The sequence below is a fragment of the Sminthopsis crassicaudata genome, chromosome 2 (assembly GCF_048593235.1).
Source record: "Sminthopsis crassicaudata isolate SCR6 chromosome 2, ASM4859323v1, whole genome shotgun sequence".
Taxonomy (NCBI): Eukaryota; Metazoa; Chordata; class Mammalia; order Dasyuromorphia; family Dasyuridae; genus Sminthopsis; species Sminthopsis crassicaudata.
Genome location: NC_133618.1, coordinates 153,260,831 through 153,275,252, shown reverse-complemented (window position 1 = coordinate 153,275,252; position 14,422 = coordinate 153,260,831). Strand labels below are relative to the sequence as shown.

Genomic DNA, 14,422 nt, shown 5'->3' with positions numbered 1-14,422 from the left:
AGGCTTCTCTATGCATTTTCCTGATGCGAATCTGGAAACAGAGTTTGAATAGGATGAGGACAGACAGGCACAACTATTAATACTCAAAGTTTATATTTTTCTCCTTAACAAATTACCTATCTATGTATAATCATATATATATATATATATATGTATGTATGTATGTATATATATGTGTGTGTGTGTATGTGTGTGTGTGTGTGTGTGTGTGTGTGTAATCACTTATTCCATGACTCACAACAACATTATGCAATAAGAAGAGTGGCTAGACTTAGTTTTTCTTTCCAAAGTATGAAACAAAATTTCAGAGAACGTAAATGACTTTTCTAAGGTCACATGATTAATAACTGACTTGATTTTAAGTTTTTTTAACTCCTCATCTAGTTGCATATACACAACTCAGGAGGACCTGAGTTCAAATCTTGTCTCAGATACTTACTGCTTCCTAGCTGTGTGACCCTGGGCAAGTTACTTAACCCCAGCCCCAGGGGAAAAAAAAAAAAAAAAAAAAAAAAGAATGATGCATTTGCAGTCAGCTTTTACAGAATACTGTCTTAGCAGCTCTTGTCAGCCCACAGAGGGCAGATAAATCACTTTTTTTAAAAAAGAAAGTCAGAGGCAAATATATGAAAATAAGCATTCAAGTATTTTTATAAGGAATGAGCCCTGCAATAAAATTTATTTTCAATTTATTCCAAAACAAATTTATATATATATACAACCAACTTACATATCATGGGAAATCATTGATAATAAATACACAAGATACATCTATGTATCAATGTTTGGTTTCAAAAGTCATCCACAATTTTTCATCATTACAGCACTACCAAGGTCCCAATCTTTGTCCCTAAATGAGACTCTCCCCACAGTATTCTCAACTGTACCCTAAAAATCCACTCTCTGACAACCTTTAATATCATTTTTAAAATTTTAAACTAATTTATTTATTTTATTAAAGCTTTTTTATTTTCAAAACTTGTGCAGAGATAATTTTCAACATTCATTCTTGTAAACCTTTTGTTTCAAATTTTTTCCTCCTTTCCCCCACCCCCTCCCTTAGCAAGTAATCCAACATATGTTAAACATGTGCAATTCTTCCAAACATATTTCCACAATTATCATGCTCCACAAGAAAAATCAGATCAAAAAATGAGAAAGAAAACAACTACAAAAAAGAGTGAAAAAGACTATATGGTAATCCATACTCAGTTCCCACAGCCCACTCTCTGGGTGGGCTCTCTTCATCACAAGATCATTGGAACTGGTCTGAATCACCTCACTGTTGAAAAGAGTCATGTCCATCAGAATTGATCATCATATAATCTTGCTGGACAATAAATTTTTGCCTATGAAAAAAATGACCCCAAAAGAATGGAATTGTTTGTAAAAGTATTTTACTAGTTTTCATATTCTAATTCTTATAATATGAAATAATTCTTTTTATTACAGCTTTTTTTTCATAATATATGCATGAATAATTTTTCAACATTGATCCTTGCAAAACCTTGTGTTCTAAAATTTTCCATCCCTTCTCTCCACTCCTTCCCCTATATGGCAAGTAATTCAATATATATTAAACATGTTAAAATATAATTAAATCCAATATATGTGTACATATTTATACAATTATCATGCTTCACAAGAAAAACCAGATCCAAAAGGAAAAAATTAGAAAGAAAACAAGATGCAAACAAAAAGCAAAAAGAGTAAAAATACTATATTATGATCTACATTCAGTCCCCATATTCCTTTTTCTGGATGCAGATGACTATCTTCATCATGAGACCATTGGAAATGGCCTTAATCACCTCACTGTTGAAGAGTACAACGGAATTGATTATCTTATAATCTTGCTGGATAAAAATTTTTGTCTAGGACAAAATGACTTCAAAAGAATATAATTGCTTGTAAAAGTATTTTAATTAGTTTTCATACTCTAATTCTTATAACATGAAAGAATTCTTTGAAATAAAATATCTGTGATTAACTTCTACTGTATGGAAGCATAGTATATAGCATCATCTATTAAATGTTGGCTTTGGAATCAGTAACAACTGGATTCAAATTCAGGCTCTGACTTGTACTAGCAATATAACTCATTTAACATTTGTGAGTCAGTTTCATCATATATAAAGTAAATGGGTTGGATTTGATCAGTATTAAGGTTCCTTCTAGTACTAACTCTATAATCTTCTGATTAAGGAAATAAAATTTAACTAGGGCTAAATATTTAAGGATCTCCCTCCTCAACTACAACTCACAAAGACTTTATGCCTGGGGTTTAAGGATTATCACCATTACCTAATACTTAAAGAAGATTTGACAGCAGTTGTCCAATACTTTAAGGAATTGGGACTAAATTCATTCTGCTTGAAATCTGGGGGAATAACTAAAACGAATCAGTAAAGTTGCATGAAGGCAATTCATTCTTAATGCTTGGAAAATCTGTCAAACCCATAAAGATTACAAAAGTGGATTGGGCATCCATGGGGAACAATGGGCTCCCTGTCACTAAAGTGTTTCAAGTAGTCCCTGGAGGCTGTGTTGTTAGAAGATATAAAAGACGTTTTTAGCCAGGTATAGGTTGAATAAAATTATCTCTGGTATCACTTCTGTCTCTGAAACTTTATGATTCTTTGATTCCTCATAATCCCAGGGAATTCCAGTGATGCCCTTCATTTGCCCCCCCATAAACTGCAATCGTGCCAAGATGGCCTTGTGACACATGACACTCCTCCCATTTTCATATCTTTGCACTGGTAGTACAAGGTCCTGAAGTCAGAAAAATTTGTATTCAAATCCAGTGTCAGATATTTTTCCACCTATGTAACTCTGGATAAGTCACTTATCTCTATTTACCTCAGTTTCTTCACTTGTAAAACAGATATAATAATAGCACCTACCTTTTGGGATTGTTGTGAGGGTCAAATTAGACAATATGAGTAAAAACCACATCACAGTCCCTGGAATCTCTCCCCCTATGCTCCTGCCCACTACCACTGACTCTTTTTCCCTTGCCTATGTTTCTTTCTAATACCCCATTTTTAGAATGTCTCCTCCTTTATGATGGAAGTCTAATGCCATTTTTTATATGAAGCATTTTCTGATACTCACTATTGCTAATATTTTAAACTGCCTCTTAATTGATTTGCATATATTTATATTTACTCACTTTATAATTATACTACAAGTATTTATATATGTATTTGTTATGTCCTTAAAAATAGATCTTTGTCCTTAAATACCTAATCGCTAGCACAGTGCCTGACATTGAATAGGCTTTTAATGAACACTTATTGATCACTACTGTCATTAACCAGTGTTTTCTCTCTTCCCTATCTTCTTTCTTCTCCTCCTTTTGCTATTCCAGAGTGACTATTCAAGTGACACAGAGAGCGAGGACAACTTCCTGATGATGCCGCCAAGGGATCACTTGGGTCTCAGTGTTTTCTCCATGCTCTGCTGTTTCTGGCCCCTGGGAATTGCTGCCTTTTATTTGTCTCATGAGGTAATGTAAAAACACAATCATGATACATGACTCAGTTCTCTTAGCTCAATGCACACACCTGATGACATTTGTAGCAATGCAATCTGAAGTGACTTTGTTCAGTTGAGAGAAAGAGAGATGTGCTACAGAGGTAAAATTTATAGAACAGGACAAAGCAGGTAGAGACACATTCATCTACCAGGGTAACTGATCTCTTAATCTTGTCACTATTTTGTTAGGAATATTTCTAAGAAAAGGAAAAATTAATAAATCTTATGTATCATATATATATGTGTGTGTGTATGTATAATGTGTATAATAAAATCAATGTTGATCTTAGAACAATTTTCTAAGATAAATACAATTATTATCACCCTTTTATAGACGAGTAAACTGAAGTTGAGGGGGAATTGAGACTTTCTTACAGTGACAATGACATTAAGTTCTTGAAATAAGATTTGGATTCAGTTCTTCCTAATTTCAATTTTAACATTAGATCACCTAGTGGCAAACACTCAGCAATGAAAATGGTCATCTAGTTACTGATGGTAATATTAAAATAACCTCTATTTTTTAATAACTACTCAGATTCACTAAGCTGAGAAGGTAAGAGGTTTCCCATCAGGCAACACACTATAGTACAAGAAAGTTGTAATAAAGAAGACCAAAAGAAACGTGATTCATTCAGATTGGTGGAGATTGTGCATGATTGATAATCCCTAATGCATTGGTTCTGGAAAGGTCAGGGCCTAATAGAGAAGTGAGGTGGTACAATAAGTCATAGGACTGGATCTGGAAGTAGAAAGACCTAATTTCAATCTCACCTTTGATACTAACTATGTGGATGTGAACAAATATGTTAACCTCTTTAAGTCTCAGTTTCTCCATCTGTAACATAGGAAAAATAACAACTACCTCTCAGGATCCTTGTATTTATGATATGCCTTAAAGTGCTATATAAATGTTAGCTGTTATATATCATATCTTTACCTAATTCTAAAATAGTAATGAATCACTTGATGGTAATGACATCTCTATAGTCTGGTGCCTTTCTTTTTAATAGATAGGTAATGTTCTGTGCTGATTCAGTCTTATTTGCTTGTTAGGGAGAGGTAGGTAGAGATCTTTCCCATACAATCCATCTCCTTTTTTTCTTTCTGTTATGTAGTATGTATTCATGGCAGTATGTCTCTTTTTAATCATCCCAATTTTCTTTTCATTTATTGGTACATAATGATTTAGGATGATTATAGAAGAGAAAGCAAGGGAAGCTTAGCTATCATTCTTTTTCTTGTAGTTCCCTGCAATTTCCAAGTTAAGTTGTCCCTCTTCTAAGGATTAAGGTCTGTGTGGTAAGGAGTAAACTAACCTGAAGACAAACTTTTTTAGAGTAGAACAACCATATATAACATGTCACCCATTAACCACCAATTTCTCGAATTCAGCTTGTGTGCATGTTTTTTCCCCAAAGAAGGAGGGAAATGGTTTATGAGATACATTGGAATCTTAATAATGGAAGTTGATAGGGAGAGATCAGTGAGTTGCTTTTTTGTTTCATATTTCATGTATATTCCTGGCATCCTCATTCCAGACTATGTATTCCTGTCAATTCCATATAGCTGTAGAAATGCTGAAAACTTTACATTGCATAGTTTATCAACAAAGCTAAAAGTGGCAAACAGGAAATCCAGATTCTTTAAAAGACCTAGCCAGGACTCCCAATGAACCCCTTCTGACTGGGAAAATTGGAGGACAACATAAGAAACTAAAAACAGATACTGGTTACAAGAGAGTCACAAAATATTCTCACAAAAAAGTGCAAGAAAACATATCTATTTAACCTAGGACTAGCAGCCACCTCCTGTCTTTGCTTAAATTATATTTCAGAACCCAGATTAGGTTGCTGAGAACCTCCAAGGAAGAGTTTAATGTGGCAGCATAAAAGGTGGCAAAAATTGGCTGATGAAGATTAACTTTGCAAGGATTTGGGGTATTTTTAGGTACAAATGGCAGCATATACAAGGATGCAATGTAAATCAAGGAGGAACTATTTGGTGATCTGTAAATCAAATGGAATGCAAATGGAATTTCCCATCACAAAGAATCTAGGATGAAATGTAAACCAAACAGTAGGAGGAGGACTTCCAGCAAAGGCTTAGAAATGTTGTCAAATTTGTTTGTAGGTGAGATTTTTGCTCTGATATTGGTTGGACTTGAAAGTCACTGATGCTCTAATTCTAAGACTCTGAGTTTCTATGATTCTACATATATTTCTATGATATCCACAGTTAAAAAAGAATCTTTCTTTTCTTACTTCTAGTCTCTAGCCATATTCACCTAAGGTATGTGTATAAAATAATGTGAGTGGGAATTTAAATAGTTTGAAGATTTTAAATTAATAAAAGCTAGTATCATTTCTTGGAAGAAATGATAGTATAAAAATTAATGTAGCAGAGGGAAATTTTTAATACTGATTTTTATTTCATAAGAATTATTGAGATTTTGTATTTTAAAACATCGTGATTTTTATAAAGATATCTTACAATCTTGAATTTTTTTTTGATTGAAGAGTTCTTCAATTCCTCTTTGAAATAATGGATCAGAAAGCATGTGTTATTGAGAGCATGTTGCTCATTTTATATACTTATATAATATATGTATTCAAAAGTTTATTGCTTACTGAGTCAAGTTGAAATTACTTTGATGAACATTTAAAGCACTTTATAATTTAATCCTACCCATCCTCCTTTTCCAGTCTGATCTTAGGTGATTTTCCTGTAATCACTCAACACAAAAAAATAAACAAATAAAGGAATACTATATCTTTTCTATTAGCATTTAAGTAGCTCTTTGGTATAACATATATATTGTATAAGTTGTATATCTATCTTTGGAAAATTCATAACATCCTTACCCAAAGATTATTGCAAAAATATGGAAAGGACTAATGATTTCATCATTTTGGAATAATTCCCAGCATGGGGAATTATCACAACTGAGTTGAACTAGGGCAAGTTCTAGGAAGTGGCTTACAATACATTTATAATAAATGGCTGAATTAGTGTTATTCACGTAGTGTGAAAAGCAAGGCAGGAACTCAAGTCCCTCTGACTCTATTCCAGCATTTTCCACTATGCTAGGCTACTTTTCACTATCTATAAGAAATTGAGGTCCAAGGTTATAATTATTTCAGAATGTAGCTTTTTTATTTTGTTTGTATAAAAATTTTAATTTTAATGAATTAATGTTTAGACAAATTTGATATGTTTCTTGAAGTTTAATACCACAGATGTTTAGGTAAGTTTAGTTTTGTGTATATAGGAGTAATTTAAATAGGTATGTATGTATATATGTGTGTATGGATATATAAATATAAATATATATACACATATATACATATATAAAATCATTTTATTTATCTATGATATATGAACCTTAAAAATTAAAAACATTAGTTACTAGAATTATATACATGACCTTTCAGTACCACTAATTATTTTGTAAACATTTTTCATGACACTGCATTAATGTCATTATGTTGTAATAGAAATGTGATATGTGTGCATAAAAGTTTAGTCATTCTTGGAATTAATTTTCTCAAAGGCAAAAATAAGAATCATCTGTATATGATTATTCAGATTATTTCCAAATACAGCAACACATATGTTTATCTGGCTTATTCCTTTCACAATCTATAATGACTTTCTTGGATGTGCTATTCCTGTAGTGTGAAGCAGTAAAGCATGTGCAGAGTTTCAGCCTTGCTGTTAGGCTATGTTTATCCAAGTTCTGCCAATAATGAATGAATTGCAGAGATGAAATCTCAGACAATTGATGTGATAGAATCACTGTGAAGGGACAATATATATCATATCAAAAGAAAAATTTTACATTATCCAGGTGATCCAGTGAATAGAGATTAGACTTGGAAATACGAGATCTGAGTTCAAATATAATCTCAGGCTTCAACATAATTGGCTTTGTGATCCTGGGCAAATAAATTAACTTCTCTGTGTCTCACCTTTCCAATCTGAAAAAATATGAATAATTTTATCATCTACTTCATAGATTTATTGTGAAGATGAAATGAGATTTTTTTAAAATTCTGCATAGCTTAAAATACTTTATAAATATTAGCAATTATTATCATTAATAGTTACTATTTACTTTGAGACTCAATGATCTAAATTAATCACTATTTTCTGTCTATCAAGTGAAGGTATTCTGAAGTCTGATATACCCTAAAGAGGAGCAGTGCATATCTCATCACTTGTAAAAATCCTTAACAGTTGATACAGTATCTTATTATCTGTCTCTTGTTCCCTGAGTTGATTCTGGGGTAACTGTGTGGTTAGAGCAATTGAATTTATTCAGTTCTAACATCTGCAGCACATTTTAATTTTTTTTCTTCTTGTATATTTCCCAATTGCATATCAAGAGAATTTTTAACATTCATTTTTACAAGATTTTGAGTTCCAATTTTTTCTCCCTTCTTCTTCCTAAAGTATTAGGCAATTTGATTTAGGTTATACATGTTCTATCATGTAAAAATATTTTCATATTGGTCATAGTTATAAAAGAAGAAGCATCAAAAGAAAAAAAACAAGAATAATGTAAGTGAAAAAATATTTTTCTGTTTGAATTAAAAGTCTATCAATTCTGAATATGGATAGCATTTTCCTTTGTGAGTCCTTTATTTATTTGTCTTGGATCATTGTGTTGTTTAAAAGACCTAAATCATTCATGATTGATCATTACACAGTGTTGCTGATAGTTTATATAGTTTCCCTGGCTCTACTCATTTCATTTTTCATCAATTTATACTAATCTTTATAAGTTTTTTTTTAAATTTTCTGAAATTTGCATGTTCTTCATTTCTTATTACACAATAATATTCTGTTACATTCATATACCACAGTTTGTTCAGTCATCCCCAATTGATGGATATCCCTTCAATTTCCAATATTTTGTGCCTATGAAATGGGCTGATATATATATATATATATATATATATATGTATATATATATATATATATATATATATGCTTTTTGCATATGTAGGTCTTTCCCCCTCACTTTATGACCTATTTGTGATTTTATCATCTAATATTGGTATTGCTTAATCAAATGGTATGATCACTTTGATTGTTCTTTGAGTATAGTTCCAAATTACTCTTCAGAATGAAACCTACTCAACAGTGCATTTGGTTTCCCAATTTTCCCCATAGTCTCTTCAACATTTATCATTTTCCTTTTTTGTCATATTAACCAATTTGATAAGTATGAGATAGTTCTTCAGAGTTGTTTTAATTTTCATTTCAATAATCAGAAGCGATGTGGAGCACTGTTCGCTATACTTATAAATAACTTTGATGTCTTCATCTGAAAAGTGTCCATATTCTTTGCCCATTGGCAAACTGGAACCATTTGTATTCTTATCAATTAGACTTACTTCTCTATGTATTTGAGAAATGAAGCCTTTATCAGAGATACTTGTAAATATTGTAAAGGTTTCTGCTAAAAAAAACTTTCTGCTTTCCTTCTAACCTTGGTTGCATTGGTTTTGTTTACACAAAAGTTGTTTTTTTAATTTTAGATAATATAGTTTACATTTCATAATGCTTTTTATCTCTTGTTTAATTATGAACCTATAGCTCACTTAACTTCTCCTTAAAGAACTTAAATGTTATACCAATTAGTTCATATATATTTAGTATTGATATTGCTTCAATGTCTATGGTATCTCTTTGCAAGATGTAGTTTCCTTCCATATGTCATTTAATTAGTTCTGATTTTGCTTTTACTTTGTTATCCCTGGTTTTTTTTTTTCAGCTGAAGCATAATAGAGTTTGCTTCAGCTCCTAACCTTTATTCTATGTGTGTGTCTCTACTTCATGTATATTTCTTGCAACCAATATATTGTACCCAATATATTGCAACCAATATATTGTACAATTCTTGTTTTTGATCCACTCTGCTATCTTACCTCTGTTTTATGGGAAAGTTCATCTCAATCATATTTATAGTTAACATGGCTAACTTGTGTATTTCCCTCTATGCTGTTTCCTCCTATTTGTCCCCTCTCTCCTTCATCATTTCTCTCCTTGACAGTATTTTGCTTCTATTTGCCACCTTCCCAATTTTTCCTTCCTTTTTTCAGTCTCTCAAACTTTATTTATTTTCCTCCCCTCCTGACTTCCTGTTAAGATATTTTTTCTATATCCAAGTGATTATATATTATTCTTACTTTGAACCAATAATGAAAGTAATGTTCCAGCAATGTCCATTGCTCACCCTGCCACCTTCCCCTCCACTGTAATAGGTCTTTTGCATTTCATCATATGAAATAATTAACCCCATGTTCAAGACATGTTAAAGAGGTGACATCAACAGACTTATTCAGCAAATTGGATATCAAAGTAAGATACAGTGAAAGATCTTGTATCTGTAAAGTTATTTTTTGTTGTTTTGTTTGTTTTATATTATGAATTTTGCATTTATCTCTATTGAATTGTATTGTATTATTCAGCTTAATGTCCTAGCCTATTCAGATTTTTTCAGATTCACTATTTAGTTTTTTTGTGTAATTTCGCATCATCTTCAGAACCTCCCTGAAACTGAACTGTGTCTATACAATAACAAAACTTAAGTTTTCTTACTCAGCCAGTTGTTTCAGAAAATAATAATAATAATAATAATAGTAATAACAATAATAATATTCAGACTAAATTAGCCACGTTCTAAATACTGAAAATTTGGGATTTTATTTTTATTCTGTTATCTTCCCTCTTATTTTCATTTCAAATCTGTTACCCAGGTCTACTATTTCACTTACGTGGCATTTCTCACATCTTCTCTTCTCGAGTCACATTGCCAAAACAGTAACAAGGTTCTCCCTTTATCACCTGATTGAATTACTGGATTATTATAATATAATACTCAGAAGTTTTCTTTCCTCTAGTCTCTAATCCTTCCAACCCATCCTTCCAACTCATAGAGCTTCTGGATTAATTTTTCCTTAGGCATAGTTCACTCTTCTGGTTAAAAATTTTCAGTAGCTGAGTAAATTTTGAACTTCTTATTCAGTCATTCAAAGGTTTCTATAGCTAATCCCACCCTATCTTTAAAGCTTATTTTATACTTTCTTTTAAACATTGTAATCCAAATAAATAATATTATTTCCATTTTTCCCAACATACCTTTCTATACATCAAGTCCTTTCTTCTTCATCTATTTAATTTCTACTCATCCTCTTAAAATAAAAACATACTTATATCATAATGCCTTCCCATTATCATATCTGAAGTAATATGATCACCTCTCTCAGACTTTACATAACAATTTGTTTTATATGTTTACTATATGTCATTTGACATCAATTCTATAGTTAATCTTCTTGTGTCTTATCCTGCTACTAGACGATAGGTTTTGTAAGTACTGATTACTATTTTGTGTTCAATTTTTAATGGAGTTTCCTTTCTAATTCTTGTTACATTACTAGTCTTTATTGTTTCAATTGTTTACAAAAATTATAAAATAGGAATTGATCACTAGCTTGACATTACACATAATCAGATCAAGTAAAATTTTCCAAGGTCTAATCAACTCCATATATTTGAAAATAAAGAGGAAAAACAACAGCTCAGACCCCAGAAATTTAACCATTATTAAAACATCATTTAATAGTTATTACTACCAGAATAAGATTATATTTTAGTCTGTCTTTAATATGTGGCATTAATTTGAAGTCTAGCATTATTTAAGCTATATATCTTCCTTAGTGCCTATAATAGTGTTCAGAAAATAATAAAGACTTACTGAATTCAATTAGAATACAGGGAAAAGAGTCTCCTTAGTCATGCATGCTTGCAACTAGTGTCTTCACTTTAAAAAAAACTCTTTGTACACATGGAATTTATTCAACTAGATTCCTAATTGAATGTCTAGTTGTGGCATGGAGGTGATACTGAATTGCCAAGGCTGTGCCAGCTTAGTAAAAGTTGTACTGTGTATTGATTGCAAAGGCTTCCAAATCTAGCTCTGGTGTGAAATTTCTCTTAAGAACTGCTTTGGCTACATCTCATAGATTTTTGTATTTTTATTATCTTGGATGAAATTATTGATTGTTTCTATGATATATTATTTGCCCCACTCATTCTTTACAATAAGATCATTCATTTTCAATTAGTTTTTAGTCTATCTTTTCATGGCCTTTTTATTCCATCATGATCTGACAAGCATGTTTTTAATATATTTTCCTTTCTGCATTTGATTGTGAGGTTTTTGTTCTACAATACATTGTCAATTTTTGTGTAGGTGCCATGTTCTTCTGAGAATATCTTGCTTTCTATTCCCATTCAATTTTTTCCAGAGGTCTATCACACCTAACTTTTCTAAGTTTTGATTTAGCTCCTTAATTTATTGCTTCTTAATTTTTTTGGTTAAATTTATCTAACCAAATTAGATTTGATGCATAGATGTTTAATGGTGATATTGTTTTATTTTATATGGTAATTTCAACAAGATATAATTTTCTTTTTCTGTTTTAATTAGATATATTTTTTTGCTTTTGATCTTTCTGAGATCAGGATTGCTACCCCACTTTTTTTTTTTTTTCTTTTGCTACAATATACTCTGTGTGTATCTCTCTTCTTTCAATGTATTGTTTTGTAGACAACATATTTTAGGGTCCTGGTTTTTGATCCACTCTTTTATCTGCTTCTGTTTTATGGGAAAATTAATTCCATTCATATTTGCTTGTGATTGCCAGTTGTGTATTTCCCTCCAACCTATTTTCTTCTCTGTACTTTTTCTTTCTTTTCACCCTGTTCCTCCTCATCAGTGTTTTGCTTCTGACTACTCCCACTCTCAATCTATCCTCCCTTCTATTATCCTTCTTCCCTTCTCTTCCCTCTTTCTCCTACTGCTTCTTCCCTCCCTTCCTTTACTCCCTCCATTTTCTTTCCCCATGCTCCTCCACCTTCCCTATAAGGCAAATTTCTATACACAAATGAGTGTTTTTTTCCCCTTTTTACAAATGTGTATGTTTTTCCCTTTTTGAGCCAAATATGATGAGATTAAATTCAGACAATGCTCACCTCCCTTCCTTCTTTCTCACTACTGTAATAGGATTTTTTTGTCTCTTCAGTAATCTAAATTAGCCCATTATATTTTCTCTTTCCTCTTCTCCTAGTACAACCCTTTTTCAACTCCTCAATATCATCGAATGCAAGTTACCCTAACCCTATCTAACAGCCCTCATAAAGATATAGCTCTCATGAATTACAAATATAATTTTCCTGATAGGTATGAAAACAGTTTAATTTTTAATTCAATTTTTTAGCTTAAACATGCACATTTATTTTTTTAAAAAATATTTCTATATGAGTTGTGTAAAGAGAGAAATAACAGAACAAAAAGGAAAAACCACAAGGAAAAAAAAGGGTGAAAACGGTATGCTTCAATCTGCATTCAATCTCCATAGTTCTCTCTCTGGATGTAAATGACATTTTCCATCCAAAGTTTATTTGAATTGTCATGGATTTGCCATGCTGAGAAGAGATAAGTCCATCATAGTTGATCAGCACACAATCTTTTTGTTGCTGTTCAATGTTTTCTTAGTTCTGCTCACTTCACTCAGCATCATAAGTATTTTAAGTTCATTTAAGTCTTCCAAGGCTTAAATCAGCCTGTTCATCATTTCTTATAGAAAAATAATATTCCATTACTTTCATATACCTGTTGTTAGCCTGTTTTTCTTTCTTGTTTGTCTTTTTATGCTTCTCTTGAGTCTTGCATTTGAAAAACTTATTTCTTGTTTAGTTCTAATCTTTTCATCAGAAATTCATCAGAATTTAATCAGAATTGATTGAAATTTCCTTATTTTATTGAATGTCCCTCTTTTCCCATGAAAAGTTGTGTTCAATTTTGCAGGACTGTTGATTCTTTTTTTTTTTTTAATTGAAAACAAAGTCACTTTATTATAAAATTTTTGACAATATATATGCATGAGTAATTTTTTTATAACATTATCCCTTGTAATCATTTTTCCAAATTATCCCCTCCCTCCCTCTACTCCCTCCCGTAGATGACAGGCAATCCCATACATTTTACATGTGTTACAGTATAACCTAGAGACAATATATGTGTGCAAATCCAATTTTCTTGTTGCATGTTAAGTATTAGATTCCAAAAGTATAAGTAACCTGGGTAGGTAGACAGTAGTGCTAATAATTTACATTCACTTCCCAGTGTTCCTTCTCTAGGTGTAGTTGTTTCTGTCCATCATTGATCAACTGGAAGTGAGTTGGATCTTCTTTATGTTGAGATATCCACTTCCATTAGAATACATCTTCATACAGCATTGAAGTGTAGGACTGTTGATTCTTAATTGTAATCCAAGTGTTCTTTTGCCTTCCAGCTCCAGGTTTTCTGATTGTTTAATGTAGAAGTTAAGTCCTTGGGTAATTCTGACTGTAGCTCCTCAATATTTGAATTATGTCTTTCTGGCTACTTACAGTATATTCTCCTTAAATTTATAGTTCTGGAGTTAAGCTACAATATTCCTTAGAGTTTTCTTTTGGAGGTTTCTTTCAGGAGGTGATCAAGAGATATTTTTCAATAATTATTTTACCCTCTGGTGCTTGAATATCAGGGCAATTTTCCTAGATGATTTCTTTAAAGATGCTGTACAGGCTATTTTTTTAATATGGTTTTTAGATAGTCCAATAATTCTTAAATTATCTCTTTTAGATCTATTGCCAGATTTGTTATTTTTTAGTGAGGTATTTTACATTTTTTCTATTTTTTCATTCTTTTTATTTTATTTGACTGATTCTTGATGTCTCATAGACATTTGTTTCCATTTAACTATTTCTAGTTTTTAAGGCAAGATTTTCTTCTTTTAGCTTTTGTACCTCCTTTTCCATTAGA

General features: G+C 31.5%; 1 protein-coding gene across 3 annotated transcripts in view; it reads left to right on the top strand.

The window, feature by feature from the left end:
* SYNDIG1 (synapse differentiation inducing 1) overlaps window positions 1-14,422 on the top strand; it is a 269,131-nt gene that overhangs the window by 146,271 nt on the left and 108,438 nt on the right. For all 3 annotated transcript variants that reach the window (XM_074287713.1, XM_074287714.1, XM_074287715.1), the window contains exon 3: window positions 3,374-3,511. In XM_074287713.1, the coding sequence (XP_074143814.1) occupies window positions 3,374-3,511 (138 nt within the window). The remainder of the gene's footprint in view (window positions 1-3,373; window positions 3,512-14,422) is intronic.